The sequence below is a fragment of the Malaclemys terrapin genome, chromosome 4 (assembly GCF_027887155.1).
Source record: "Malaclemys terrapin pileata isolate rMalTer1 chromosome 4, rMalTer1.hap1, whole genome shotgun sequence".
NCBI classification, from domain to species: domain Eukaryota; kingdom Metazoa; phylum Chordata; order Testudines; family Emydidae; genus Malaclemys; species Malaclemys terrapin.
Window position 1 is genome coordinate 89,713,377 of NC_071508.1, and position 26,631 is coordinate 89,740,007.

General features: G+C 37.7%; 1 protein-coding gene across 2 annotated transcripts in view; it reads left to right on the forward strand.

Moving 5' to 3' along the window:
- Positions 1-26,631, forward strand: part of UBR1 (ubiquitin protein ligase E3 component n-recognin 1) — a 134,964-nt gene that overhangs the window by 15,344 nt on the left and 92,989 nt on the right. Inside the window, exons 4-15 of one of the 2 annotated variants that reach the window (XM_054025640.1) lie at positions 3,571-3,681; positions 7,336-7,466; positions 8,735-8,873; positions 12,496-12,558; positions 13,040-13,163; positions 14,451-14,558; positions 18,333-18,421; positions 20,150-20,248; positions 21,881-22,038; positions 24,674-24,773; positions 25,066-25,194; positions 26,330-26,510. In XM_054025640.1, the coding sequence (XP_053881615.1) occupies positions 3,571-3,681; positions 7,336-7,466; positions 8,735-8,873; positions 12,496-12,558; positions 13,040-13,163; positions 14,451-14,558; positions 18,333-18,421; positions 20,150-20,248; positions 21,881-22,038; positions 24,674-24,773; positions 25,066-25,194; positions 26,330-26,510 (1,432 nt within the window). Of the gene's footprint in view, positions 1-3,570; positions 3,682-7,335; positions 7,467-8,731; positions 8,874-12,495; positions 12,559-13,039; positions 13,164-14,450; positions 14,559-18,332; positions 18,422-20,149; positions 20,249-21,880; positions 22,039-24,673; positions 24,774-25,065; positions 25,195-26,329; positions 26,511-26,631 lie in introns of both variants that reach the window. The other variant, XM_054025639.1, reaches the window with a different exon arrangement.

Below are 26,631 nucleotides of genomic sequence, written 5' to 3' on the forward strand. Positions count from 1 at the left end.
TCAGTTAAAAAGCTCATGTTTATAGAGCTTGGTAAAGTACTATAAATAGTACTTACAAAATGACTTGTTTGCAAGCTGATCATGATAAAGAGGTTTCCAAACCCATATTTGGTAACAAAATAAACATGTATGCACAGGGACCAATGCAGTCTTTTCACCAGTCAGATCACTGCTGCAATCTACATACTGTTTTGTCTATTTCTGCATTTGGATTTATTTAGTTTTTAAAATTGCTTTGGGCTTGAGGCATGGGGGATGGGTGGAGAAATTAACAAATGCTAAATTTCAAGTGCAGGAGATTGCTTTAGACCTGGGTCTTCTCTTCCTGACAGCCTTTTGATGGTCTCTGAGCCAAATCCATGTGACCAGTGAGAAATTCCAGCTGTTGCTCCCTTATTTGGGGAAGGATCATTTTAAGTAATTCCTTAGGCTGCTGTCTTCCTGAACTGTCCTCTGCTGTCCCCTTTTCTGCCTGACTTCACTGGTGGTTGTTCCCTTTCAAGAGGCATTGCAACAGATGTTCAGTTTTGTGAACGGAGTGGGAGCATACAGGGATCATGAGCCTTTAAAGCTGATGTACCTCTTCAGCAAAGTTACACTAAAGCGCATCTAAACCACCATATATTCAACTTAATTGTAATCTTTCATAGTTTAAAAATGTACTAGTCTTTATTGCGCTTCATTACTTTGGATGTTGAAATTGCACCCACCTCAGAGGCTTTTTCTACCTGCATCAAATGCCCATGACTGCCCTTTACAGAGGAAGTGCTGACTGTGCGTGCACACATGTATTTAGTGAGTGCATCTTTACAGATAGATTAGCATGCTTGACTTGATTAAGTGTCTTATCCTGACAGTAGGGTAGTCAGACAAGATGGGTGAAATAATATCTTTTATTGAACCAACTTCTGTTGGTGAGAGAAACAAGCTTTCAAGCTACACGGAGCTCTTCTTCTGTAGGGTAACCTGGCAGTTTGGGAATAGGTTCAAAGAGCCTCCAAAATACTAGGGAGTGGTAATGAGGCAGAAGGTGTGCTGAGAACAGCCAGATAAAGTACACTACTCTGCACTTCTGTGAAACCCTTCATCTGGTGAGCTTAAAGTCAATTACAAGTATTCTTTAAGCCTTACAATATCCCTGTGAACTATGTAAATAAAATATAAGTAGCTTCCATATATTTTAGCTACCTATATATGTACAGATGGATGAACTGACTCCCATAAAGGATATATTAAAAGGATAAATAGAAGCCAGGAGTTCAGTTTCCAGTCTTCTCTTCCCATTCTTTCAGTAATTTAAGATGGCTTCTTTAAGGCCAAGTAACAGTAATTGGAACATGAAGATAGCAGGTAAGTGGTTGTGGTGTTTCCCCAGTTTGTAAATACATTCTAAACCTTTAAATTACGCTCTGTTTTTTTTTTTTTTTTTTTTTTTTTTTTTTTTGAGGGGGCATTTTTAATAGTAAATAACATTTTTCAAAGTATTTTGTTTGATAAGGCCACTTATTACTTCTAATAACTATTTTATAAGTTTTGTAACTGGGATATCAGGGAAAATTATATACAATTACTGGTCTTTCCTGCACTTCATCTTAACTTTATGCTGGACCAATGGGCAGTTCAGACTTCTCAGAAAGCATTGTGCAGAATCAAACTTGGAGAATTGCATTTAAACCCTGAACTTGGTCTCAATATCTCACAACACTGGTTAGAGAAAATGCTACACTGCTACTTAGTATGCAAATATATATAATTAGTTTGCTAGAATAAGTATTTTAAACAGTACTTTGAAATACTTGTAAACAAAGCTATTAGACAGCTTTGCTATCTGCTATAGAAAGTCTTTATAGACAAGATTACAGTCTGTTTTTGCTACGTATGCAAAAGGTACCCCTGGAACAAATATGATTAATAACCTGCATCACAACTGTAAAGGTTGCAGGACATTGGCATTCCTTTTTTTGATGTGAGTGCATGCGTGCACACACACTGTCTTCCATTCAGAATCTTTTCCAGAGACAAACTTGTGATTAATTGTGGGACCTAAGGTTTAATGCTTGTCAATGAGTTCTCAGACACTAAAATGAAAATGTGGTCAGTCCATAGTAAAAACAGTTATGCTTTTCCAGCATATAAAAGAAAACTCTAGTGCATTATATCATTTCAGCAGCAGTTCAGTCTTATGTTGATGGATGATTCTCTTGCCTCCCTTTCCCTATCTGATAGGAATTTTTGCTTGTAGCTGAAACATTACCTGTTTTGAAACTCCACACACAAATTAATTCATCTCTTGGATTTCTGTAGTGCACACACTGTAGGGTACTATCCTAAGCCTCACTTAGTCAAATAAGGAATCTACTAACCCATATCTGTTGAGCTGTGCTCCTTTATCTCACGTGAATACAGAGTCTCAATTTAAAACAATATAGCAGATAACTATATCCCGGGGGGAGGGATAGTTCAGTGGTTTGAGCAATGGCCTGCTAAACCTAGGGTTGTGAGTTCAATCCTTGAGGGGAGCTACTTAGGGATCTGGGGCAAAATCAGTACTTGGTCCTGCTAGTGAAGGCAGGGGGCTGGACTCGATGACCTTTCAAGCTCATTTCCAGTTCTAGAAGATAGAATATCTCCATTAATTTTATTTTCTTTTTATTTTAAATGTGATTTTTATAGGCTTTAAGGAAGAAGTGGGCAGTAGCCCACGAAAGCTTATGCTCTAATAAATTTGTTAGTCTCTAAGGTGCCACAAGTACTCCTGTTCTTTTTGCGGATACAGACTAACACAGCTGCTACTCTGAAACAAGGATAATAAAAGCTCCTCTCCCAGCTCTCCCTGTAGGCCCACACATTGCTTTTATTAAAGGTTTCTATGGTGGCTTAAGACTGGCATAAACACTTACCTGTAGCCAAAATGTTACAGGCTTTCAGATCTGCCCTGGCAGTAGTCACATTCCTGGCCTGTCTTCCATCCTTGAGTCAAGTTTAAGGGGAACTCTCATTAGCTCCTCTAGATATAATATTTCCCTTATCTGCCCACAAAGTCCTCAATGGCTCTACCCCAGAGTCGAAGGCATGTTGAAATATGTAGAACTGCCCTTAATGGTCACTTATATACTGGCTTCAAGCAGCTACCAGGAGCTTTCAGAAAATACTGCAGTGTCCCACTCTTCAGTCCACCCCTCTGGTCACCTGGGGTTCAATACATAGCCCCGCTGAAGGCAGTGTGGCTCCATGCAAATGCAAGGTTCTACCTATGTGGAACAATTTGCAAGTTTAAGACACAACTGTGTTCCTACTCTGCTCTCTGCACATGTGAAGAAACATAGATAATTCCAGCAAATCCCATCTTCCACCTCACTGAAATTTTCCCTTTCTTAATTACAAAAAATAAAATGCTGCAGTATAAAAGCATATGGTTTACACAATGACACTTCCTACAGCATAGTTATTTATCACTGTGTTGGAGGCACATAAAATGTGGATGTATTGGCTTGACAAATGTATGCTTTTCTTGTGTTCTTGATTTTTACATGCATATTTGTATGTCTGAAATACCTCTTAATTTTTCAGATGCATACTTCCACTGGAGGAGGGTTTTGTGACTGTGGGGATACAGAGGCATGGAAGACTGGACCACTTTGTACGAACCATGATTCTGGAGCAGCAAGCTCTACAAAAGCGGTACAAATAATACATAAAGAAAATCAGAGATGAATACTGTCTGTAAATCTTCAAGCTTTGTAACATGCTCCCTACCTGTCTAGAAAAGTTACCATTTGCTCAGCAAAAAAATATTTTTTTTCAGGTTTGTCCAGGCCTGTGTGCTTAGAATTAGGTTACATGTAGAGAATGCATCTTTCTAGGATGCCTTTAAACTTCAATATTTTGCTTGATAGGAAAGAAGCAAGGGGGGAGAGAGGAATGATGGCAGTATGTTTGTCTCCTTCGGTGATGATGAAAAAATGCACTCAGAATCAGGCTTCTGGTTTTTAAAAGGGTAGACTACGTTTTGAATCTGCTGAATGCCCTTTTCTAAATGTTAAAGGACAAGTTAAATACACTACATTAAAGAAAAACACTCTAGACACATTTTTTTAATCTTGTTTGTTGCTAGCATTCACAACATAATATAAGGCATGCACATGTAAAATGCAGTATCCTTGGGTTGGGATGAGGGGGGAACCAACCCAAACCCCTCAAAAACCAGAAGTTGCAATCAAAAGGTGCTACACAAACTTTCAGACATCTAAGTCTGGGAAACGGAACTCTGAAAAGCAGATGCTCCAAACCAAACAGTGGCTAAAGCATTGTTGTTCTGCTCCTCTAGGCTTTCTCAGGGCATTGATTGCTCATTGTTGCCTTCCAGCTCCAAATGCCCTGCAGAACTTCCCAGTCCCTAGTATCCCCTGTCCCAGGCTCCCAAGGGTAGCCTGCTTCCTACCGTCAAATGCATGTTGTAAATAGTAACAAATTTTTGAAAAGCTTTAAGATAGTTAAATGTCTGTAACTTAAGGGTAAAATCCTTTTCAGGAACATCATAGGGATTAAAAATACCTGACTACTAGCAACCCAAGAAAATCAGTTAGTTTTTAAACTTAAAATCCAAACACACTTTTTCCATACTTTCAAATATTTCCATTTCTTTAAGTTTTAACCTAAACTTTGTGTTTTGTGACTTTCTAATACACCTCTACCTCGATATAACGCTGTCCTTGGGAGCCAAAAAATCTTACCGCGTTATAGGTGAAACCACATTATATTAAACTTGCTTTGATCTGCCGGAGTGTGCAGCCCTCCTCCTCCCCACCCACCCCCCCGGAGCACTGCTTTACCGCGTTATAGCCGAATTCGTGTTATATCGGGTTGCGTTATATTGGGGTAGAGGTGTAATTCTTCTGGGTGTTTTTTTTTATTTTTGCACTTTAAGTTAATGCTAGACACTCTGTACCTTAATTCCATCTTCATGCAGTTTTTGTAACTGAATACGATATAGTATCATTTACTTATTGCCTTTCATCATCAAGCTTTCCAACTGTCTCTACAAACTGATACTTACCGTACAAATTGTTGCAGAGGTGAAATGTAGCCACTTCTGAGCTGAAATGTAGCAGTTGTTTCATAAACATTGTAAAGTTAGCACAAGAAGTGAAGAATATATTGATTACAGGATTGGACCCACAGGTGTTTTTCTGGCATATGCAGTTAATTCTTAATTATCCACAAGCTTTATAGTAACAGTTCTCACAATTTCCCCAAAAGAAAAGAGAGGAACTAAACTGCCATTGCGGGAGGGAACACATCCTCTGCTTCATTCCCTGTAAGTTTGTAATGGGGAGAGAGGAAAGAGATCCTGTCCATTCTGGATTTTTTTTGTTTTTTTTTAGTCCCTTTTAATGGTTTCTCTGGGTCCCTAAATTTACCAGGAGCTTTTTCGTATCTATTAAAGAGCTAGATATGGAGAGAGGTGCTCTATCTGCATACTTTCCTCACCTGAATAAGGGAGGGTAGAGGGAGGTATGGGGGGAGAGTCTTCTCATTAAGGGTTGATTGCCTTTTATTTGGAATACCCTTGTCTACAGCAGCCTGTTTTTATCCTTTTCCCAAAGGTCTGTGCTTGGTACAATTTACCCCTCCAAATGCCAAACTCTAACTGAAATTTAACTCAACACAGCAGTGATTATATAAAGCCTAACACTTATCCTTTCTCCTCCAAATTTAAGAACATAAGTAGCATAGTTGGAGTAGGAAAAAATTTAAACCCAGATATTTAAGACCTCTGATTCCCAGGATCTGTAAGAACCTGATTTCAAATGGTCACATGGGTGCAGATGAAGACATTTATAAAACCACCTGTAGATGTTTTAGATGGCAGCCTTGACTTGGAATTCCTCTTCTAAAGCTCATCAGGACAGGAAAAGTTTCTGGCAACTGTGGAAGCCATTGGTCATTTCAGTTCATTACTTGTTTCATTTCTGTTCCAGGTTTCCCACCACATGAACAATGTTTTATTTTGATTTTTTTTTTTTTTTATGCTACCTAGAAACTTATGGGCTAAGTGAAACTGCATGCTGCTTTAGGAAGTTTCCAAAGTCATGGTTCTTGACAATAGCAAACTACATCACCAGTATGTTATACCCACTTCTATCAAACCATATACTATTCTATGTGAATGGAACCTGGATTTGAGATCTTGGTTTTAGTAATTCTCTTTTCTCCCCATTTTCTTTCCCTTTCTCCCCATACAACATATACATTCTGGGATTTGCAAATTAATGGAAAATGTGTCCAGATATGCTAACCGCCTTGAAAATATGAGCCTCTGTGTCTAGGTCACAAATCTCTGAAATTTCTCCGTTTACATCTCTAAACGTGGATACCAATATAAGAAGCCATTCCATGTATTCAAAAGATGTAGTAGTCCCTTGTTATTTAGGTCCCCCATATTCAATTCCTTCTTTTCATAGAGTATGCAAACAGACTGAAAGGATGAGACATCAGGGACTGCAGTTCAGGCCTGGATTTGTCATCTACGAACATCTTCATATGAGTCAGAAGCAATATTACCATCTTTTTACTTTTTAACCTAAGTTTCCTAACTCATTTAATGAAGCTTTTCACAGCCTGTGCTTAGATAAGAGAGCTTTACATGTTTTTTTGTATCTTAATTTCTTAACTAGTATCTTTAAAAATGCACCTATATCATGTTTGATTTGGTGGATAAAACTGCTGTTGGACTATTTTTGAGAAAGCTTGCGGGTAGTGATAGCAAGGAATTGAAAAACGGTGCGTTTCACTTTCCCCAATGTCACAAAGAGGCTTCAGTGGGGCTATGGTCTTTTACAAAAGATTATATCTTTCTGGTTGTGCAGTTCTCATTCATTCTCTTCAGCTTCATTAGTCTTGCTCCCTGTAGTGTAAAGTGACTTTACCAGACTGTATTGTAGGGCAATATATTTACCATTATTCCTGAGGTCAATATACCTTCTAATGAGACACACACACACGCACAACTGTAATATGATTTTAGCTCTGCATTGCATATAATCAACCGCAGTACTTCTGGCACCTTAAAGACTAACAAATTTATTTGTGCATAAGCTTTCATGGGCTAGCCCATGCACAAATAACTTTGTTAGTCTCTAAGATGCCACAAGGACTCCTTGTTGGTTTTTGCTAATAGAGACTAACATGGCTACCACTCTGAAGCTCAGTACTTCTGTTGTTTCTTTAAATTATATGGCAAGGATAAAATAATCAGCTGTTATATTACCAAATCTTTTTTCCATTTTTGTATTTCTATATTCCATATTGATATCTTGTCCTATCTTCTTATAGAATTCTGAATGCCAGTTAAATGAAGAGCTAATGGCACAAGCAAAGAAGATGTTCCCGTCGGTATTAAAATACATTGTAGATATGACTATTTGGGAAGAAGAGAAGGAGTTGCCTCCTGTGCTCATGATCAGGTGGGAGATATTGCCAACGATTTCTAAGTGTTAGAACTTCCATTCAGGTTTATTGCTACCCTATATAAACTTGCTAATGCCCAGATCTCTTTAAATAGAACTATAACATTCCTCACTATAATCTCTATAAAGGTACAACGCTTCAGGGAACGTTTTGCATATGTTAGTGTCCAATTAACCACAATAGAAATTGTGCAAAAATCCTCCTCTTCCAAGATGGAAAGAGGCCATTACTTTGATTGGTGATGAGAGCAGAATGGGATCCTAAAGTGCAAGGGGGAGAGGAGAAACAGCTACAGAATTAGCAGATAACATAAATACCTTGTTGTACTTGGGCTGGCTTAGTGTCCTAAGTAGACAGCTTGGGTGAGGTAGGATGGGGAGGGGCTTTTTTGTGTGGTTTTCATTACATGGTGCTAAAAACACTTGTCTTATCCATATACTAATACTAGCGCTTACACTGGTGTCAGCAGCACAGTGTAGCTGCACAGTTTCTGGAAGCACTTACAAAACTTCATAGGCCTAAAGGAGAATGACAGTTTACCGTGTCCTTTAAATCTGTTAAAAGCAACAAAGAGTCCTGTGGCACCTTAAAGACTAACAGATGTATTGGAGCATAAGCTTCCGTGGATGAATGCCCACTTCGTCAATGCGTCTGATGAAGTGGGCATTCACCCACAAAAGCTTATGCTCCCAGTACATCTGTTAGTCTTTAAGGTGCCACAGGACTCTTTGTCTGGATCTGTAAAAAGCAACAAACACGGCTACCCCTTTGATAGTTTACAGTTCTCAAAACTTCACTGGACTGACCTCCAGTTTGAGCTAGATGTGACAGTAAAGACCCAGTTACTAAATTCCTAGGTGGCATTAACTAGAAGGTCAATATTTTTATGCTATCAACTGCAAGTAAAACTAGCATGTAAAAACTTTCATTTGGGATGGAAGTGTAGTTCACAGATCTTTTAGTCTCAAATTTCCTCAAAACATGTTACTACTTTGTATTACCAGGAAGATCGTGATGCCCCTCTTGTAATAAGTGGTTAGTGCATAGTTTCCATGCTCTGTTCTTGTCTCGGTGAGAGGTGGAACTGCTTGCCTTTTTTTCAGAAACTGAAGATGTTGAACTCATTTTTCCTCTACAATTTATTTGGTTATATTTGAGACTTTCTCCCAGGAGTTTGCAAGTGATTTGTTGCCAACATCTGGATAGGAGATTATTTTCATTTTCTCTTTGCTCATCTAATTAAATACTGGCTTGTTCCCAGTAGAGAGAAGACAGACCACTACTACTGTGTTCTTTTCAATGATGAACATCATTCTTATGATCATGTCATCTACAGTCTACAGAGAGCGCTTGGTTGTGAGCTTGGGGAAGCCCAGTTGCACACTACTGCCATAGATAAAGAGGTCAGTGCACTTTGTGTGAAATAGAAATTCTCTTTTTAAGGATTATATGCTGCTTCTGAATATTCTTTCTCTCATTCTCTGATCGTAGTAATTGTTGCTGTGATGTTGGAGCATGGAAAGAGACAATGACAGATAATGCAACCTAATTGTTAATTGGTAGTTGCATGGAATATGAATACTATTAAAGAAGGTGATCTGGTTTTCGTATCATGCTTATTTGTTGTTCAAGAAACAAACCAGGGTCCAGAGGAGGGGAGAAGCCACTGATTTCTTACCTGAGGTTGATCCACTTTCATCTGTTGTCTAACACAGCCAACTTTCTCTAACTTTGTTATAAAGGTTGGTTTTATCTTATCTGGTTTGCACTTCTTGGATGAGGAAACGACATATTTCAGACATACCACTAAAATAAAAATATATTGGTTTGCATATTCAATAGTATTTGGTCAAAATAGTAGGTTACATTGCGCGAACACTTATTATTTTTCTGGCTCAGTTTCTGTCCTCTAATAACTTGCATCACAACTTTAAAGATGATTAAAACCAGGTAAATTCCATGGTGAAGCTGATGCTGACACTTCCACTTTTTGTTTCTCAGAACAACATTAAACATCCCTAATTATCTGTTCAAAAACTACTTGGGGGGGCTGTCTGTATGCATCTCAAAATTATGAAGTGTACACGTGCATACACGTAGGCAAAGGTTTTATATATATATTTATATATATATACACACACACACACACACTTATTAAAATTGGAAGAATTTTTAAAAACTTGCTTTTGACCATTAGTGCTGATTACTTTCAATATTTGTCTTGGTTTGGACTATGAAAAAATTAGTTTATTTTTGTCTAGTCTCACTTTCAGCTTCTCATGTGCTAGCACAATGCTACATTGCTTGGGCTGCATACACTACAGAAGACTATCTTCCAAAAATGGCTCCATAGTAACTTCAAAAAAAGATGATTTTTTTTTAAAGGGTATATACATGGTTATTTTTAATAATAAAACCTAACTTTTAGGTCTAACTTGACTTGAGTATGCTTTTACAGTGCAGTGGAAATTGTGGTGTTTATTGCACAAAATGTACCAGGGAGTACTACTTTGCTTTACTAGCAGTATGTTTACAGCAAGTTTTTGCTTTCTCGTCATCTCTTCTCAAATTCTGCAATGTGCAAGGGCCATGTTAAAGGCCACACTTGTAACTTCTTTTCTTTGGGATTTGGGACCAGACAGTTCTTGTCAGTGTTGTTTCAGACTCCATTAAGAGTGATGCTGCATGTTGCTCTGAACATTCCCACTATCTGATCCTCCGAACTAAGAAATCACTTGATAGGCAAAGGGTCTGGGTTGGAAGAAAAGAGTTCAGGATGAGTGCACTTTCTGCTAGGATGAAAATTGATACTGCTTCTGGATGGGAGTATTTTGCAGAAGTCCAATTCTTCTATTTTGTTGCACCCATTTGTTCCTCTTACATGATAATGCAAATGCATTGTTTGTTTTTAACTTGCTGTTTTAATTTAATTCAAATTGGTAAGGTTGTCCAGAGACTGATTGTTTGTACCAAGTGGATTACTATCTCAGACTTCCTAGAGCACTATACTAAATGGACTCTAGGCACCACACAGGAGATAGGGCAAAGGGTCTGATTTTTTTTTTTTTTTTTTTTTTTTTTGTCCAAGTTTATGCAATTTTAATATTCTTTTACTGAGAAGTTATAAGGTAATAAAGCAGTGAAAAAGCTCACACTTGAATCACGTATTCTTGCCCTAAACCCTGACAAAGGCCTCAATTTTAGGTCAGTTGAATCCAGAGATGTTTTAATTGGTTTTATTACCCTTTTTCCTACATCGTAAGCTAACATACCTTTCTAACTATATGAATGTTATTTTGTTATCTTCAAGAAGAATATATGGTTGTAAGGGCAGAAATAAACAAATGCCTCTTAGTGTCCCCACACATGCCAGACTGTTCCTTCTCCTGCTCTCTTCATTTAAATTTCTGTTTAACACTTTGAGTAAGCCTGCATTAAACTAAAACACTAAAATCAGAAATGAGATGTGACACACCAAAAGGTCTCAAAATGTAATTAATATCAAAATAGAGGTTTCAATTCATCTCCTAGTAAGTGACACAGAAATCTACACATCCTGTCCTGAGGTGACATGTTCCCAGTCAATATGGTGTTAATTGAAATCCCAGGAGGGGAGTAGCTACCAGCGCTGGTGCACTGTCTATACTGCCACTTTACAGCGCTAAAACTTGCATCGCTCAGGGGTGTGTTGTTTTTTTTTTTCACACCCCTGAGCGAGAAAGTTTCAGTGCTGTAAAGTGGCAGTGTAGACAAGGCCTTAGGGTTTATCTACAGGAACAATTAGACCACGGCAAGCTGGGGTGTGAATCTGCCCTGCAGTAGTTGGTCATGGCCTGTATTAACAGTTTATTGGAACGCAGCTCAAAGCATTCTAATAAACTATTAACAGAGATCAACAGAATGCACATGGACGGTTAGATCTCATTCACAGTAGTGCCAGCATAGATTCACACCCCAGCTTGCCATGATTTAGTTCAGGGGTCGGCAACCTTTCAGAAGTGGTGTGCAGAGTCTTCATTTATTCACTCTAATTTAAGGTTTCGCGTGCCAGTCATACATTTTAATGTTTTTAGAAGGTCTCTTTCGATAAGTCTTTAATATATAACTAAACTATTGTTGTATGTAAAGTAAATAAGGTTTTTAAAATGTTTAAGAAGCTTCATTTAAAATTAAATTAAAATGTAGAGGCCCCCAGATTGGTGGCCAGGACCCTGGCAGTGTGAGTGCCACTGAAAATCAGCTCGCGTGCCGCCTTCGGCACGCGTGCCATAGGTTGCCTACCCCTGGTTTAGTTCATGTAGAGAAGTTCAAATACCCATTGATATATTTAGTGCCTTGAGTAGATGACTGAATAGCATGGTTGTGGATTCTCAGAGCTTTGAGTTTTATTCTTCTATGATAGAAGTTTGCCAATACTTAATCAATTTTTGTTGTGATATTTCTCTTAAGTAATTACAAGTTAATTTACCTTTTATTTTATATGATTAATTCATTTGCCTATTCATTGCTGATTGAATTGTGTATCCTGTCTTTTTATATACTTACTGATTAATTTTGTGTATTGATTTTTATTTTTATTTTAGTTACTTAAATATTTTCTTAATTTTGAAGAAAATAATTGTTGATTTATGAGGCATCACCTAGTGCATTAAAAGAACCCCTGCCACTAAAATAATGAGTCACATCCCCTAAGATAGTCTCCTGAATAGTCTATATCAATAATTCCATCTTTTGATTTTGGTTTCCCTGAACTAATTTCATTAGAAACGATTAATTATTAATTCTATCTATTTAATTGTTGTTTCTCCCACTTATCAACTTTGATGATTGAATTGTTTGTTTAATAATTTTTAGATAAAATTAATTAGCATTCAGATACCTGTTTCCTCACCACACCTGCCTTGTACTGCCTGCTTATTTTTAATAATGTCACCTAGCAGGGACCTGGCCGAAGTGTCATTTTTTAATTTAATTTAAATTGTTGTATTTTTCAATATTTTATTAATTCATCTCTCATTTAAACAGGGTCGTAGGGCTGTAAAAGAGGGACCTTATGTATCCTGTCAGGAAGCAAAGGAAGAAATCAAGGTAACTTCCTGAAATCTTTATTTCTCACTTAAAAAAATACAAAGAACACCAAATTTTGTATTGACTTATTTTTGTTATTTGCAGTGATGATGTAGCCGTGTTGGTCTCAGGATATTAGAGAGGCTCTGTGTAAACTCAAAAGCTTGTCTCTTTCACCAACAGAATTTGGTCTGATAAAAGATATTACCTCACTCAATTTATCTGTCTATATTTTTGTTACATAATCTTTATAATTTAATACATGCAGATTTTTTTTTATAATCTTCCTTTAAACCCCTTGAGATACAATTTATCCCACCATCTTTGGTCAAGTTAGATACACGTGTTCAACACTGTCCTAAATCAGGAGTCAGCTGGTTTAGGTGACTGCAGCAAAAATTTGCTTAAGTGAGAGGAGGGTTCATGAATGGGTTAAGGAGATTAGAACTTCTGGGCCTTCTCTCGTTCAAACTTTATTTTCTTGTTTTTACCTGACTTGTAGAGGCACTCTGAGAATGTCTCCCAACGACCGCTTCATGTGGAGGTTCTGCATGCTGACGTTATGGCTCATCAGAAATTTGCCTTGCGCCTTGGTTCCTGGTTGAACAAACTTATGAGCTATTCAAGTAAGCATATAATTTACTTTGTTCCAGTAATGGGCTGCCAAAACTTTAGCAAGAGGTACCCTCAAAAAATATCTCTTAGGCAGCAATACATGTGATATTCCTTTGTTTAAAACACTCCCATTTTTCTCCCCTTAAAATAAATCATCCATTTGTCTCTTCTCTCTTGCAATAATATATCTATCTTTTCATCATTTCACCCCTCAAATTGTTATGGTGTGCCCCGTCTCCTCCCCACCTCCAGCATCTCATGGAGACTCTTTAGGTGGCTTTCCTGTCTGTGCTGATTCTCTGGGGAACATTCCAGACCTAACTGACTAATTTTACATAAAGTGTGTGTGGAGAAGAGATCTTTGAAGTGTCTTGCTGCAGAAGTAGAAACCAGCTGCCTGCTCCTTTCAGTCCTAATAATGTGTTTCTTTTCAAGATTCTTCAGAATGAAAATGGTTAGATTGTTTTTTGAAAACTCAGATTCTCCTCCCTGAGGCCCAAAGGCTGGCTATGTTAACAAGAGACTCTCACAAGTCCACTCCAGGCTCGTTATTTTTCCAAATTTAGAATGTTGCTTAGAAAATAAAACAACAAATCCTTTCATAGGCCCCTTTCTCTTCTCAGAGAAGTGGATGCTAGGTTTAGTCCTTATTAAATTCAATCAAATCACCAAAGTTTTTGCTTCATGATTGCGAAATTGCACTGCACATAAGAAACCTCTAATGTGAGGGCTAATTTCCTAATTAAATAACCCCAATTCTTCTTTCACTAATGCTTTTGTCTTTAGAAAAAAGGCTATCGTACATTCATCCCACTTCTGCAAATAATTTGTTTATCAATAGCTTTAAAGAAATATAAAATGACATTTTGGTATCTTATGCAAACCTATGTAATCCAACTTTGTATGAGTACCCTGTGTAGAGGCCGGATGAGATTAAGTCGCATCCCGACCTGGCCTGCCCACCTGTGTTCAGATCTGGTGTAGAATTTTCTGTGCAAGGCTGTCTTGACCCCCTTCCTAGTGAAATGTCAATCCTCCACAACCTCCTGAATTTCTCTCATAAGTAGGTAATTCTACTCTGTGGAAATTAGGGAAGTTATTCTGCAGAGCAACAGGTTATGCTGAGATCACACTTGTGTAGAAATACTAAGATTAATTGGTGATCTGTGATTTTGTTTTTAAGATCAGAATCCAGAAGTAACTTCTGTATGAAAGTAGTTAAACAGACTTGTATTTTGTTGGGTGGACCCCTTGATTATACAGTGACATTACACATACTAATGTACTTCTCCCTCTAGGTGACTTCCGCCAGATCTTCTGTCAAATATGCCTCAAAGAGGAAGCTGACTCTGAAAAGCCCTGCCTCATAAGCATGTTGATGCTTTGGGATGCAAAACTTCATAAAGGTGGGTGGGTGTATGTAAGTTGCTCTGAACTGAAGTGGCAATCCACTTTAATATATTTGTTAAATATACTAAATAAATTGCCCTGAAATGAAAGCCATGGTAGTATAAGTTAAGTCTTTAATGTAGTTCTTAATTCTAGGGCAGCTGAAGTTTAAGAATATGATTGATGTTTTTGATACGTGTCTGCCTCCTATCCTTTTCTTTCAAACTTACATATTGTGGAGGATCTACTCTGAGAATATAACTTGACTATGAAAACCTGCTCTCAGTTTTCAAATGTAAAATGTTTCAAAATAGAAGGTCTGATAACATTTCAACTACAGTGGTACAATTCATAGATTCTAGGACTGGAAGGGACCTTGAGAGGTCATCGAGTCCAGTCCCCTGCCCGCATGGCAGGACCAAATACTGTCTAGACCATCCCTGATAGACATTTATCTAACCTACTCTTAAATATCTCCAGAGATGGAGATTCTACAACCTCCCTAGGCAATTTATTCCAGTGTTTAACCACCCTGACAGTTAGGAACTTTTTCCTAATGTCCAACCTAAACCTCCCTTGCTGCAGTTTAAGCCCATTGCTTCTGGTTCTATCCTTAGAGGCTAAGGTGAACAAGTTTTCTCCCTTCTCCTTATGACACCCTTTTAGATACCTGAAAACTGCTATCATGTCCCCTCTCAGTCTTCTCTTTTCCAAACTAAACAAACCCAATTCTTTCAGCCTTCCTTCACAGGTCATGTTCTCAAGACCTTTAATCATTCTTGTTGCTCTTCTCTGGACCCTTTCCAATTTCTCCACATCTTTCTTGAAATGCGGTGCCCAGAACTGGACACAATACTCCAGCTGAGGCCTAACCAGAGCAGAGTAGAGCGGAAGAATGACTTCTCGTGTCTTGCTCACAACACACCTGTTAATACATCCCAGAATCATGTTTGCTTTTTTTGCAACAGCATCACACTGTTGACTCATATTTAGCTTGTGGTCCACTATAACCCCTAGATCTCTTTCTGCCGTACTCCTTCCTAGACAGTCTCTTCCCATTCTGTATGTGTGAAACTGATTTTTTTTTTTCCCCTAAGTGGAGCACTTTGCATTTGTCTTTGTTAAACTTCATCCTGTTTAACTCAGACCATTTCTCCAATTTGTCCAGATCATTTTGAATTATGACCCTGTCCTCCAAAGCAGTTGCAATCCCTCCCAGTTTGGTATCATCCGCAAACTTAATAAGCGTACTTTCTATGCCAATATCTAAGTCGTTAATGAAGATATTGAACAGAGCCGGTCCCAAAACAGACCCCTGCGGAACCCCACTCATTATGAATTTCCAGCAGGATTGGGAGCCATTAATAACAACTCTCTGAGTACGGTTATCCAGCCAGTTATGCCTCCACCTTATAGTAGCCCCATCTAAATTGTATTTGCCTAGTTTATCGATAAGAATATCATGCGAGACCGTATCAAATGCCTTACTAAAGTCTAGGTATACCACATCCACAGCTTCTCCCTTATCCACAAGACTCATTATCCTATCGAAGAAAGCTATCAGATTGGTTTGACATGATTTGTTCTTTACAAATCCATGCTGGCTGTTCCCTATCACCTTACCACCTTCCAAGTGTTTGCAGATGATTTCCTTAATTACTTGCTCCATTATCTTCCCTGGCACAGAAGTTAAACTAACTGGTCTGTAGTTTCCTGGGTTGTTTTTATTTCCCTTTTTATAGATGGGCACTATATTTGCCCTTTTCCAGTCTTCTGGAATCTCTCCAGTCTCCCATGATTTTCCAAAGATAATAGCTAGAGGCTCAGATACCTCCTCTATTAGCTCCTTGAGTATTCTAGGATGCATTTCATCAGGCCCTGGTGACTTGCAGGCATCTAACTTTTCTAAGTGATTTTTAACTTGTTCTTTTTTTATTTTATCTGCTAAACCTATCCCCTTCCCATTAGCATTCACTATGTTAGGCATTCCTTCAGACTTCTCGGTGAAGACCGAAACAATGAAGTCATTAAGCATCTCTGCCATTTCCAAGTTTCCTGTTACTGTTTCTCCCCCTTCACTAAGCAGTGGGCCTATCCTGTCTCTGGTCTTCCTCTTGCTTCTAATGTATTGATAAAAAGTCTTCTTGTTTCCCTTTATTCCCGTAGCTAGTTTGAGCTCATTTTGTGCCTTTGCCTTTCTAATCTTGCCCCTGCATTCCTGTGTTGTTTGTCTATATTCATCCTTTGTAATCTGTCCTAGTTTCCATTTTTTATATGACTCCTTTTTATTTTTTAGATCATGCAAGATCTCGTGGTTAAGCCAAGGTGGTCTTTTGCCACATTTTCTATCTTTCCTAACCAGCGGAATAGCTTGCTTTTGGGCCCTTAATAGTGTCCCTTTGAAAAACTGCCAACTCTCCTCAGTTGTTTTTCCCCTCAGTCTTGATTCCCATGGGACCTTACCTATCAGCTCTCCAAGCTTCCCAAAATCTGCCTTCCTGAAATCCATTGTCTCTATTTTGCTGTTCTCCCTTCTACCCTTCCTTAGAATTGCAAACTCTATGATTTCATGAACACTTTCACCCAAGCTGCCTTCTACTTTCAAATTCTTAACGAGTTCCTCCCTATTTGTTAATATCAAGTCTAGAACAGCTTCCTCCCAGTAGCTTTTTCAACCTTCTGAAATAAAAAGTTGTCTGCAATGCAGTCCAAGAATTTGTTGGATAGTCTGTGCCCTGCTGTGTTATTTTCCCAACATATATCCGGATAGTTGAAGTCCCCCATCACCACCAAATCTTTGGCTTTGGATGATTTTGTTGTTTGTTTAAAAAAAGCCTCATCCACCTCTTCCACCTGGTTAGGTGGCCTGTAGTAGACTCCTAGCATGACATCACCCTTGTTTTTTACCCCTTTTAGCCTAACCCAGAGACTCTCAACACTTGTTTATATACATCTCTATAATGACTAAGTAAAGGACAAAGGGAAGATGCACCTTCATCACTGAGAGTGGTAGAATATTCCATACAAGATAACCAGAGTAGAAAGTGTCTGAGAAGAAAATGGTATGCCTGATGGCATAAAGGTTTTAAGAGCCCAGAAACTGTTCACAAATGGAGAAGCAAACCCTGCAGAACTAGAATATTCCTTCTGTTTCCAAACTAATTAAAACCACAGAATGTCAAAGAGGATCTGTTAAACTTTATTAGCTTCGCTGTTTAAGGGTAACACACGTGACTTGGATGATTTAAAGAAATCTGGTTTTAGGGCTTGTCTGTATACAATTCTTATACTGATTTAACTATCTGTTTAGAAACTAATGTAGTTATTGGTTGTAATCCTGTCATGTGGATGCAGCTACACAGGTATATCGGTGCTCATAGCATGGTAGCTTATTTGTTTCTAAATTCTATATAGTGTAATTAGTACAAAAATTGAATGTAGACTGATCCTTGAAAGCCAAGGAGCGAAGGTCTAAGAAAGCTAAAAGGAAGTTGATCTCACTGGGTCCCAAGCAGGTGGCGGGGAAACAGAGCCATGTTGAACAAATGGATTCCTGTATCTACCAGAGTTCTGAAGCAGCTCCCTAATGAATGTTCTTAAAATGAATAATAGGCCACTTGCCAGTGGGTTGATTAGTTGTGTGTGTATATATATATATATATATATAACTGTCTTAATACTTCTAATGACATGAAGTTTCCGTCTCTTTCCCACCTGCTCTTTTCCTGCACAAAAACAAAAAAATAGTGTTTAGTGGAGTAAGAGTAAAACAAATTTTATTATCTTCACAGGGGCAAGGAAGATCCTTCATGAACTTATCTTCAGCAGTTTTTTCATGGAAATGGAGTACAAAAAACTTTTTGCTATTGAATTTGTGAAGGTAACTAGATGTTCATATTTTCTTACATATTGTGGTTATAAATTTTAAACAAGTGATGTCACCAGCAAAAAAATGGAGAATAAAAATTATGGATGAAATCATAAACTGATTTTCATTTCCTAACTCTTCTTGTTTGTGCTTCCATAGCCATGGAATTTTAATATAATTAACAATATATTTTAACTTTTTAAAAATATATTGAGGAAGATATTTGAGAAAGTGGAATGGTTACTCAGAGAATACATGGTATGTTTATGCCCTCTTTAAATGTACATTGACTTGATAACCCCATAAAACCATCTGTTTATGGTCTTTTATAAATATTTTGCATGTTCACTTGCCTAATTTCAGAAAGTGTTTTTTTTTTTGTTTTTGTTTTTCCCCCCCCACATCAGTACTGATACCAGTTTTAAGATAACTTGCAGTTTGTACAAAAATGCAATGTAGATGCTGTCCATCTGCAATTCAGGATTCTAAAAAATCCTTGACAAAACCTTATTGAGATACATGTGTAACTTATTCATTATCACATTGTATCAGTAAAGTTCTGTAGATACTGGCTCCAAAACAATTCTTCATGCTGAACCCTAAAAGAAGTTGCTGAAGTGTCTGAGAAGCAATACTGTAACCATTTAAGGATACAAATTAGTATACAACAAAAAAACAAAACATATAAAAAACTGGTAAGCTGTATTCACTAGTTGAGATGGGCGCTAGGCAATTTGGCCCAGAGAACCAACAATCTTTCCTCTAATCTAAAATGAGGTGCAAGTTCAGCCATAACCTAATGGAATGGACGATAAAAGCCAGAGACTTGCCATTCTGGTGTTAATTTTAGAACTATTGAGAATTGTCTTGATTGTAAACTAATGAACTTTCAACATGGAACGCATTAGCAACCCTCCTAGCTCAGCCAAAAATGTGAGACGTCCAGGTCCGTGCTTCAGTCCCACCTCTGACGTGTAGGTGTAGATGCTAATGTGCAACTGTGCTGAGCACCGTATATATTGCTTTACTACATGCTGCTAGATTTCTGCTATCATTGAAGCAGTGAGTAAACTGGAAACTATCTGATTTTTTTTTTAAAAAGATAATGCAATATTTGAGAAATGGACATGAAGTAAGGGCTAGCAGAACATTTTTTTTTCTGTTATGAGAGACAATCCACTTATATTAGTAGTCAAAAATGTGAGTGACACTCAATGTTTCTCTTTGGAATGGACATGAAAGGGAAAGAATTATGCTGAATCTATAGCGCTTTTGGTGGCAGGTCTTCAACGGAACAGTCCATATTCTGTTCCGTGGAGGGGATAAAGACCTATTTTATGATTCTTGTAATTTCAAGAGCTAAGAGACTGACTTCTTGATTGTGTGTGTGTGTGTGTGTGTGTGTGTGTGTGTGTGTGTGTGTTTTATTTCCCTCATTGGAGAAGGATGGCAGTGTGGGAAATAAAGGAATTGGGTTCCATCCAGCAAAGCACTTAAGCATGTGCTTAACTTAAAGAAGAATCAGTGGTACTACTCTTGTGTAAAGTTAACCACATTAAGTGCTCTGCTAGATATGGGGCTTTGTGCAGTTCATGTGTGTTTGATCTGGAGCTGTTGGAGAGTGATAAAGACATATATTTTAACTGTAGTGTTTCTTCCAAGTAAAAATTAAATTAAATTGTTTTTGTTTTGATTTAACTTTTGCTGTTAATCATTTTCCCAATGTTCTCCTTTTCACAGTATTACAAGACATTGCAAAAAGAATACATCAGTGATGACCATGAGAGAAATATCTCTGTGACTGCACTCTCGGTTCAGATGTTCACTGTACCCACTTTGGTACGTATAGCCAGCACCTCAGTAAATCTATCATGATCGTGGAGTGGTTTATCATGATACCATATCTGTAGACTGCTGCTCTAATTAGTAGGCAGTTTCCATGTATTTGTAGCCAAAGCAAATAGGGTATTTAGAGTTCTACTAAGATAAAAGGGTAAATAGTTGTTTTGTCTGAAATTTATATTAAAATTCATCACAGAAATGAGAAGGGATGCAAGTAAATGGAGTTCTGCACACGGTCATGCTATAAATCAGCTACATTTCTGTTAGTCTGCAGCTCAAGATTACTTTTTCATGTAAATAGCAAGATTACCTTTTCTGTGCAGAGGGGAAAAAGCGTGTGTGTGTGTGTGTGTGTGTGTGTGTGTGTGTGTGTGTAAGCCCTAAAAGACAGGAGGAGAGAGGGGGTATCTGTGTGTGTTTCAAAGATAGAGGTCCTGCTTGGCTTTTACATTAGAAATTCAGATCTTTTCTACCTCTACCTTGTCTTTCAAGGAAGTCTTTATAGATGACTGGGGAGCTAGTAGTTTGTCACTGCAGCTATTAAGGAAGTAAAGCATGATCAATTGAAATGAATGACTTTCGTTCAGCTTGTTAACAAATGTTTTGGATCCCTATGTAACTTGGACTTTTGCCAAATACTTAGAGACTCTCTAGGTGAAAAAGTTGGCACTGCTCCCTCTTCAGCAGAAGAATAAGAGAAATCCCACTCCAATTTTCTATTCTAGCAAAAAAAAAAAAAAAAAAAGACATGATTTGATGTTTGTAACATTTTTAAAGTAAAAATAATGAGGCTGTGTGTGTGTTAAACCTTTATGCCAGTTTATACATCAGAGAGAAACAAAGGACAGAAACACATTTTCTTTCCTTTACGGATTTGCCTTTCAAGTCAGGCACTAAATGAAAATACCAGCATACAGAAAATGAGCCAAATTCAACAGAGATGGCACAGGGAGGGATTACACCTGTGCAGATCGGGGAATTCACCCTAGCATAGGGCAGTCAGTGTTGTGTGGTCACACCTTTTTCCTCAAGGTTTTCATGAGCTTTAACTCACACGAGCTCTAACTTACCTACAGGAGATTCATTGGTAGGAGCCACTGAACTGGCACACATCCCTCCTCTCTGGCCACACTCTCTGCCAGCCACAGCCATCCACTTTTCAGGTGATGGGACTATTAGAGCCCTACTGCCTGGCATTACTGCTATTAGAGTAGCATAAAGCAGCCTCACTCTTGTCCCTTGACAAACTTTCTACCACAGGGGACTTGTACTGGGTGACTCTGTCCCCAGATAGAAGGGAATCTCACTTCTCTGAAGAGAATGGTATGGAAGTTGATCAAAGACTGAAGATACTCTTTTTCACTTAGTGTCTCATAGTTCAGGTCCTGGCATTGCGTACTGTACTAGGGGGTCAAAACTGCAATATGGCACTATAGGTTTTTAGACACCATCCTCTTTACTGCATGTGTGGCTCAGCGGACACACAGCACTAGAGAATGTTTGGCAAACTATAAGCTGCTTTGCCACAAGTGTCAAACATCCAAATGATGAATTAAGAGGAGTAGAGAGAGTCTGCCTATTCTTGCAGCCAGGCAGATTCCTATTGTTGAAACACCATTTCCCACACAGGCACGCCATCTTATTGAAGAGCAAAATGTAATTACCGTCATCACAGAGACACTACTAGAAGTGCTGCCAGAGTACCTGGACAAGAATGACAAGTTCAACTTCCAGGGTTACAGCCAGGACAAACTGGATCGGGTGTATGCAGTCATATGTGACCTCAAGTAAGTGTACATTTAAGCAGGGAGTATGAAAATCTTCCACAAACAGATTTCCTTGTTGTCACCTTGCTTTAAAGTAGATCCCAAATAGTTTTTAAAGTATCAAAAGAAACTGCAAAAAATGCAGTACTGCAACAAACCCAGTGGGGGCACATCTTTAATTTTGCCCTCATAAGCTGGCTCCACTAGTGTTTCATGGTGTCTTTGATAATGCCAGCATAGTCATGGGGGTGAAGGTTGTGCTAATTGTAAATTAGTGATACATAGTGGTGATGGATTACTTTTAAATTGTTAATGTATCTAATGCCACGCTTCTTCTGGCTATTGTATAGATGTTCAGTACGTAGTTCAATAGTTGATAGAATTTTCTGACCGTTCTTTGGCCCGCCATTCTTAACATAATTTGTTCAGAAAATTTTGGTTACAACAGATACAAATGCCTGCTTTAAGGTTCTGTTATGTATGTTTAGGTTATACATCATGTAAACTAAAAATAATGTAATTGGGCAAGTAAGCAAAGAAATTTTAGTTATTTAAATCTCATTGGGTACTGTTTGTATATTCGCAGGCATGAGCCCAATTGTAAACATCCATGACAGTGTATTGTGTTCAGAAATAGATTGATCTCACCAGTTAGAATGATGAAAGTAGACCATGGAAAGATACAGTTGGTAGATCATTGCTAATGGAAATAGCTGCTGTGAGACCATTTTTGCACATTTAAAGGGGTCAGTTGCTTTGAATTTTTTTCATAAAACTATTTGAATGGCAAATATTTTTCTTTAATATTGGTTCTTGGTTTTATGGTCAAAATAAAATTGAAGTTTTAGAAGTTAGTGTTAGAAAGGCAAGAAAAATGTGAACTGAAAATCAATCAAGAAGTTCTCCAAAATCCTGTTCTGTTATGTAAAGCAATGAGAATCTCCAGGAAACATTGGGTTTATCAGGCTATCGACCATTGTAGCACACTCGTTATCCTTGATTTTTACTCACACTCACACTCACACTCACACTCACACACACACACTCTTTTAGAAACGCCCTATTATGTTAAGCCCAGGCCCTTGCCAATGCAAGATTCTTCCCTACAGTACAACCTCCTCTCTCTAGCAAGAAAAGACCTTTTTATTTAAAATGTTCCACTTACTAAGAACCTTGTTACACATCTCACTTCAAGGCCCAATCCAATTTGCCTTAAAATTAATGAGATTATTCTCATTGAGTGCACTGAGAGTTGGATCTGGTTCCTTTACTGAAGTTATTTTGGTGACAGCAGTGGGAAGGCTTAAATCCAGTATGATTCTTAGTGTAAAAAACTTAGTTCAGACCATAATCTAAAACAGCAGAATGAAGAGTGACCATTATGCTCGTTTTTTATAGTGCTAAGGCTGCTTAATGAATGAGGTCAAAGTTCCCTAAACTCAGATAGTGGTGGTATTCCTAACATATCCTGTAGTTTTATTCTGGCTGCTTGGATGTGCAACCCCAAAAGCTTTCCTCCTAACTAGTTTTGTTTCTAGAAACTATTGGGTTAGGTCAAGCAAAGGGCATATTTTCAGTTGGTGTTAGATGAAAATAAATATACATTTTTTTTTTTTTTTTTTTTTTTTTTTAGCATCAATATTTTTATGTGATTAAACCACCTGTCACTACCTTAGCTCAAAAAGGCTTGGCAAAAGTACATTAACTGTGCAGATGATAGTGATGGATCCTGAGATCACTAAAAAGTACCAAACTGCAAAATTTATTAAATTATACTTCCAGGCTCTGCCTTATCACTTCACTTTATATATTTCAGTATAAAATATTCCCATAATTGAGGATGGGTAATAAGTATAGCTAAGTAATATGTTCTTGCAAAAAAGGTTTACAGATACAAAGTGTTGGAAGTCTTAGAAGTCCTTTAGTTAGGGAAGACTGTATGAAGAGAAATTTAGCGCTAGTAAAGTATTATATGGACCAACATCTTTTCCTGTATCTACCCTGAAATAGGCTGCGTTGTTTCTATTCAGAAATCTGAAGTGGCACAGTGGATGACTAGAGCTGGTAAAAATTTTGTGAAATTCCAATTTTTGGTGAACTATCTCATAAAAATATAAAGGTCTAAATGGAAAACAAATGTGACAAATTTTGATGAAATTTTCCTGACAACTCCCCTTCCTTGTGTATTATTATTATTATTGTTGTTGTTGTTGTTGTCGTTTTTTAAACTAGCTCTATGGATAAACATAGTAATAAAAAAGTATACCCCCTGCAGTAAGGTGGTCTGGGAAACTTGACTTTTTAATCCTTGCCATTCTAGTACACCTGGCAAAACTTCATAATATGCTATATTTACATAGTACTTTGAATCCTGAGAGATCCCAACTTACTCTTAAATTATTAATCTAGTGCGTAAAAGTAAGATACCTACAGCCTATAATACCTCTGCATTCAAATTATAATAATTCCAAACACTGGAATCCTGTAGCTGGTACCTCTGCTAGTTTGGGAAGTCTTACTGAGAGTTTTTGCGATAACAGATGGTGGCGTGACATGGTGATGATGCTAATGACTTTAATGAATTTGAAAACATTCTAGATATAAATATGGGCAAAAGAAAATCCTAAACCATGAGCAATACCATTTTTTGGGACAGGTATATCTTAATCACTAAGCCTACAGTGTGGACAGACAGACTGAGGGTACGGTTTTTGGAAGGATTCCGTTCTTTCCTGAGGATTCTGACTTGCATGCAGGTACCGTACATTTAATAAAGTTTTTCTAATGTGCCATTCCAAAGATATTGGAATATTTGTCATCTGTTCACATAGTACTCTCCATGGTAATGTTCTGCATGTTGCAGACACAAAACTGAGATCACAGATTCTTAAATCTGTATCTTGGGTGAGTGCGGGTAGATGTAACACCATACCTGTTTTAGCCATCTGTGAACAGCCTACGTTTTTCCCTTCTGTTTATGGGATTTTCTGTTGTTTAAGCATCTGATCATTTACCTTGGTGAATATTCTATGGGGCCCTTCGTTGCAGGGGATGGAGGAGATACAGAGACAGATCGGTCAACATATCGAGGTGGACCCAGATTGGGAAGCAGCCATTACTATCCAGATGCAGCTGAAGAACATTCTTTTGATGTTCCAAGAGTGGTGTGCCTGTGATGTAAGAAAATACTATTTGTGGTTCTTATGCAAATGGCTGTTGAGTATATTGTTTAGTGAACTAGAAGCTTTTCTGAAAAGCTGCACTATTGCATGATACAGAACCTTATAGTTCCCCTTCTTTTAAAAACCAACCCATTAACAGATTATTTTTTAACAATCTGCAGTTTGTTCTTTTACTAAGTACATAGAGCGTGGTTACCTGACTACTTGTTTGTTTGAAAGGAAATTTCAGGCCTGCAGAGACTTAAGTTTCTGCAAAAAAAAAGTCCCATTCCTCTTCTGGATAGTAATATAATCTGATACCACAGTGGGTATGGTACAAGAACCTAGTTAGGGAGTATAGTTGTATTTAGACACTAGCTTATAATCATCTGTATGTATTATAGCTGTACCTGATATTAAGCACCACCATAGTGAAGTCTGTTAAGCATTTCCATTGTAATCTCCTCTTCTCACAGGTTTATAACTTGACTAAAACTAAACTCACTTCAGGTTGAAACCTAACATATTGGATCAGGAAATAATTAGTTTCTCAAATAATGGAGTTTGGAAATAGTCTACTGGAGTACGTTGAAAGATGTAGTACATATGGGCCCTTTGCTATTTGTCTGATTTTATTTAGCAGTGCAGGAAAGGAAGAGGATGAAAAATTAAAGGGAGAGGGAGGAATCCAAAAACTGAAAATAGGCAAGTCACAATCTTTGTTTTCAAAAATCAAAACAAAATGAGATTTTAAGTCAAAACAAAATGGACAATTTTTACTTTGAATTGTGGATTTGAAATGAAATTTTTCATTTCAGATTTGACAGTCAAATTCAAAAGATTTTATAGAAATTCACATTTTTCCTTGGAAAATTTTGATGAAACGATATTTTTGGTGGGAGGGGGGGATTTTATGCAGGTAAATAGTAATGATTAATATATAGGTTTAACAAACGGGCAAAACTTTGTTTTCTGTAGCCTTCTACATGTACATTAATATATGGACCTGTACTAAGGAATAAAGAAATAACTGTCATGGATTTTTAGTGACCTCATCATTAAACCATGAAAACAAATGGCAGGAGGATGAGGGGTGTATTTGTGTGTGGGTTTTGTTTAATGAACTGCATAAAAAATCTTTTCAATTCTAGGAAGACCTGTTGCTGGAGGCTTACAAAGAGTGCCATACAGCTGTGATGAGGTGCAGCACAAGTAGCCATTCACGGGAGAAGATAGTGCTTCAGTTATGTGGCCACACTTTGGAAAGCAAACGTTACAGAGTGTCAGTAGACCCTGTCAGCATACACCTGCCACTGTCCAGGATGCTTGCAGGTGAGAATCAACATGCTTTACTTTTTGAATTGCTTTTTGTAATTGGAGTTTCATCTTTCATCTCCTCTTGGTCATTCTTCAGGTATGTTATTTATTCTCTGGCATTGTCCAAAAATGTATT